This window comes from Anneissia japonica, unplaced genomic scaffold (assembly GCF_011630105.1).
Source record: "Anneissia japonica isolate Jap-2015-1 unplaced genomic scaffold, ASM1163010v1 scaffold42032_len11702_cov101, whole genome shotgun sequence".
NCBI lineage: Eukaryota > Metazoa > Echinodermata > Crinoidea > Comatulida > Comatulidae > Anneissia > Anneissia japonica.
This window is the reverse complement of record NW_022737351.1, coordinates 6,822-12,321: the sequence shown is the minus strand read 5'-3', so window position 1 is coordinate 12,321 and position 5,500 is coordinate 6,822. Positions and strand designations below refer to the sequence as shown.

Sequence of the window (5,500 nt, the reverse complement as noted above, 5' to 3'; positions counted from 1 at the left end):
GACAATCTTAGGGGTTTCAAAGGCTAATTTAATTGATTTTAGAGTCCACTAATATGTAGAAAATAAATATTACATTTTTTCTCACCGACGGAAGGGTAGGGGGCAGCTCTCCCCGACGGTGGACTAACTGCCCTCCCCCTCCCCTCTGGCGCTAGCCCTGATTGAGTCTTACCGTCAAAGTCCGAGCATGTGCCTTTACTGATATAGATATCATCAACAGCTACCATTTCTGTAGAGTAGTAGTAACCATAGGCTCTTCCTATCAACCTTATGTAAGAGTTGGCAAGGTTAGCAAAATTAACACTAACATGTTTCCATTGGCTACTGTAGTCATCGTTGACCGAGAACACATAATATGAATTATAATTCTTAATCTGATAAATGTTTATGTAATTATATGATCCACTCATATAAAAGTAAAATTTAAGACAAACATCACTCCATGTAGATGGTATCATTTGGCTGTCAAGGTATCCATATTGCGATGAATAGGTCGACTCAACATAAATATAATAATCATCTGTAGGTTAGAAAAAAAATTTACATTATATGATTACCGGTACTTTTATAGAATTTTTTATATCTTTTTTATATTTTTTTTATTGTTACTAAAACAACTTACTATTTAATTTTTATATTTAAATGTAGGCCTATTGCTTAAATAAAAATTAAAAATTAACGACAAAATAGTATTAGCCGCATCCTCACCTATTTATTTACAATGCTTAATGTTGCCAGAGTGGAGCAGAGTTAAATGTTTTTGAAATAGATGGAGAAACCTGATACACCAGTACCAGTACCAGCATCAATAATGCTAGTACAGTATCATTTTAATCATACACCTGCACGCATAGCCTGGGCTCCAGCCGTTATAATTGGGTTACTCATTATTTTTGTGAAATATAATCTTTTTATTGCACTTACTGAGCGCCATGCCAAATTTGTATTCCGTCTCTAAATTAAATTACTCGTTTTTGGCGCTGTCCAGAATGAGAAGAAAGATAAGGGCCTTTTGTCTACTGATTAAGACCTCTGTTAAAGATTAAACAGCGAGAAATGAATACAGCAGAACCCCTTCTTTGGGACACTATTAACGAGACTTATTAAGGGGAGGGTAGTATAAAAACTTTTTTGGTCTCGAGGGTGTCCCCTTAATAAGGGTTACAGTCTGTATACTGTTTCAAGCGTGCATCACTGAGATGGGACTGAGATATAATAATAAGTTGCTATTTAAACCTGATGAAGAGTAGCGATTGCCTCTATCAGCGCCATAAATTCTCCCAGAAGAACGCCTCCATTGACTAGAACTATAAGTGTGAGACCATCCACACCATCCATCATTAAAGTCAGAGCAAAAACCATCTATTTAGACCAAAGAAAAGATATTTCTGAAATAGCTTGCTGCAAATTAATGAAACAAAATATGATGTCTGATTTCAATTATATATTCAAACTTGTGCCTTTTTTAAAACTCATATCTTATTTATCTTTACTAATATCTTTAGCCAGGATGACACAATCATTTTAAAGAAGTGTTTTTCATTGTGGTCCTGGAAAAAAAGAAAAAAAAATAATAAAAATATTATTAATAATGATAATAACAATCATCATAACAATAATAATAAACAACAACAACAAAATAATAATGTTAAACAAAACACAAAAGAACACACCCAGAGTCAGGCATTAATAATCATAATCATCATTTCGTAACCCTTTTCCTCCCCAATTCCACTTTTTTTTTTTTCCTTTTTCATTCTTTTTTCCTCCATTTCCTCTTCAGAAATCACGAAAATGGCATACGCGCGCCCCCGCTTTTGAGATGACGATGATTTATTTAACCAATCTTTAACTTTGTATTTATGATTGTTTATAATGTGTGCAGATAAGACTATGCACAGTATTAAATGACCATTTAATAATGTTTCACACTTTTGGATATTCAGAGAGCTGTATGTTTGCCTGAATTTTTCGTTTTAACCCTCTTGATATTTCTCTGGTTTGTTTGATTGTAATATTTTATCTAGTAATTCAATATAATACGTAAGCAAATAATTATAATAATGTTTAGTAATCATCTGGATTTACTTCACTTACCCGACTGTCCTGGGTAGGTAAATATTTCTGCTTGAAATCCTCTTCCTGTTACACTGTAATCACTAGTAAAGACAACCGTCAGTGTGTTATTGGTGGATACCGTTATTGGCGGCAATTGGTTACCATTGTAACGGGCAATTTCTTCTCCGTCGCTAATAATATATACCCAGTCGCAACAACTCTCAAGATAAAAATCGTAGAATTCAATAGCGAGCAAGCTTCCAGGATGGGTACTAAACGACCACCTTACGTCCATGTTGTTTCCATATCCGCTTGGGTAGCCAGGAGACGTGATGAGCTGTGATCCGTTACCGCACAAAAATGTGTCCGTTGTTTGCGAAGGGGTTTCTAGAAAATGTAACATTTCAAAAAGGCAACTTTAACAAAACGGAAGTGGAGATAAGTCTGAAAAAACAAAGATTGACTGAAAGCTACAAAATATAATTTTTGTAGTATCAATCAAGCCAGTTTTAAGGAAACCATGTGCGTTTTTAATTTTTATTGTTATTGTTTGCGCTAATGTCTGACATGCTGAATATAACCAAATAAATGAAATAAATTTGGTATGTAAGCCTATATAAAACCGTTCAATATTTGATATAAAGATATGAATATAATTTGGTCGTACGTGTTATTTTACTGTACGATAATGGCCAAATGTATGCGTGATTGTGTACCACGTACATGACAAGTGTATCATGTTGAGTGGCAAATGCAAAACAAAGTCAGCTTGTTGTTCATACCTGTTGTATAAGTCGGTGTCCAATAACCTGAAAAAAAAATATTAAAGTAAATTATTTTTTAATGTGTTTGTACATTACATTAATATATGGTTACATTTAAAACTATACAATGTATGGCTATTCTAAGCATACTAAGGCAGGGGTTCTCAACTGATGGCTCGCGGGCCATCTTCGGCCTTCGAGTGCGTGTTATGCCGATAACAATATTTTTCCGGGCTTGGGCCTAGATTTCTAACCTTAATAATTTTGTATTCTATTAAAGTTTTGCCAACTAAGCCTATATATTGCCCCACAAATTTAATCAATCAAATCGTAAAACTATTACAGCAAACAGCAAAGAAATACTGTACTTTACCGATGACCCTTTGTGTGATATAGGCCTATAACATTTTGACTTTGCATTACTAGACATAAGGGTAACTTTCTAATAGGTCCAAATGCTCTGTAATAAGCGTCTAGCGGCTTATTATTTTCAAAAAATGTCTAACGGGTGGGGGGAGCAAACCCTCCCCCGGTTCGCACATGCGGTACTCTGAAGGCGCTACAGAACACTTCTTGCTATAAAGGAACTCTACTTCTTATCTTGGCCCTTTCAAATTTATTCAATTAACAATTTCTGTCCCTATTGCGATATAGTTGAGAACCCCTGTACTAAGGAAATTATTAGTAGAGCTGGAAGAAAGACATACACCATTTCTTCCACACATCTCTTGAAAACATAACTCTCAAAAACAGTGTAGCTACACATTTTTTAAAATAAGAACCAGTAAAATTTTCCTAGGCTCAATGTTCTTATTTTTTGGCCTATTTCAGGCTCAAAATGTTCTTATTTTGTTCTTATGTTATATGTTTTTCAAACATAGAAAATTATTATTGTACAGCAGTACACACTGTACTGGAATGTAGGTAAATTGGCCCCGAAAAAATGACCCCTGAAAAAAGGGCCCCTGGAAAAAATGGCCACAAATAACAGGCAGGTAGGCCTGCACCTGTACTGTATTATAGAATGTATTACATAGTTACTCCTATTGCACATAAGGTACATATACAACTTTTTGGTTTTTCTAGTTTTTAAAAATAAAAATCTCATTTGACATTTTACCTCAGCCTCAAATTGTTCTTATTTTGTTCTTAATTTTTTAACATTTTCAGCCTCAATGTTCTTATAAAATGTGTTCTCATAAAAAAAAACCAAGTGTACTTGATAATTACGATCTTTTTCTGGTGTCATTTTTAGTAGTTATATAGACACGGAACGTTTTTTTCATGGATAAAATCTCCCTTTTGTAGACGGTAATTGGCGAGTATAGACCTACTTGAGATCGAAAGTGATAACAAGTGTCAGAAAAACTTCAACTCGGACTTACGAACTGGTAGACATTAGGATGTACTGAGTTTAAGTACAAATAATATTGAATGTCACTCCAAAAATTGACAAGGCCATTTTATTTTACGTTTCTCTTTTATTGAAGCATCATCTTTAAATCATTAATGATGCATAAACGATGTTTTTTGTTTTTTGTTTTTTTTGTACATTCAGAGAATGATGTATTTTTTTCTTGAACTAAACTTTACTTAACCCCCCCCCCCTTTTTGGGAGGTAAAAAAAGAATTAAAAAAAAAAAAGAAAGAAAAAGAAACAAAGTGATCCTCAAATGTTATTTTCGGTCGTCTACAACACAAACATTTCGCGAGGGCATGCCCCCGGACCCTCTGGGACAGTGTTGTCTCGATCGGCCCAACTTTCGGCCCCCACTGGCCTCCCCCCTCCTTTTGGACATTGGATCCGCCCCTGATTGCTGTAGAATTATGTTTAATTTACTTTACAACAAAGAAAAAAATAATGTGAATTTAAAAGTAATATATAGGCCCTATACAATAAAATTATAATTGAAAGCGTTAAAACTTTTGAACAACACATACCTGATGTAAAACATAGGCAATAGAGCCATAGAAACCAAATGATTTCTTCCATCCTCATTTTGAAACAGTCGTTTAGACCTCTGTTATTCACAAAAGGAATGTCTCGTGACTTAGGTTCAGAAAGGTTGTATATATACATTTAGACATGAGAGTAACCATATGTTAGTGATGTGTTTTTTTTTGTTTCCAAGTACATTGTATTTAACTATCGATTTATCTATTTAATCTATATTAATTATAAGTTGCCTTAGTGTATCGAGACATGATTTAAGCATTATGTCAATCAAGCGTGTCCTCAGGCGAGCCGAGTGGCTAGCGGTTAAGGCACGAACACCATAATACTTATAGGTCTTTTAATTGTTTTTGTAAATATTTTTATTACGTTTCCAAGACCATTTGAAAAACAGTGCATAAAACTTTATAATTTTCTATTGGATTATGCAACTAAAATGTATTCCTGGTGAAATATGTTGTAAATTAAAAAATAGCATCCGTAGTGGTTTGGACGGCAGGCTCACTCAAGGTTCTCGTGCTGGAACAAATCTTCTCGAATAAGGACCATCAGACCATAGTCTCAGTATATACAAACACTATCGTGTGCACTCTTAAAAAATCCAGAACATCCATTTAGAGGATTTTAAGCATGTTATGATTTTGTTCATTTTAAATAAATAAAAAAAAAAATATATATATATACATATATATATATATGTATATATATATAATATATATATATT

General features: G+C 33.8%; 1 protein-coding gene across 1 annotated transcript; it reads right to left on the bottom strand.

Moving 5' to 3' along the window:
* Positions 1-172: 172 nt before the first annotated feature.
* LOC117117328 (deleted in malignant brain tumors 1 protein-like) lies at positions 173-4,893 on the bottom strand (the record flags this gene model as incomplete). The annotated part of the gene is made up of 5 exons (XM_033261598.1): positions 4,764-4,893; positions 2,841-2,867; positions 2,098-2,445; positions 1,237-1,362; positions 173-520 (listed from the first exon to the last, which is right to left on the bottom strand). Coding segments are annotated over exons 1-5 (907 nt in total), but the record flags the coding sequence as incomplete, so codon positions are not given.
* Positions 4,894-5,500: the final 607 nt, after the last annotated feature.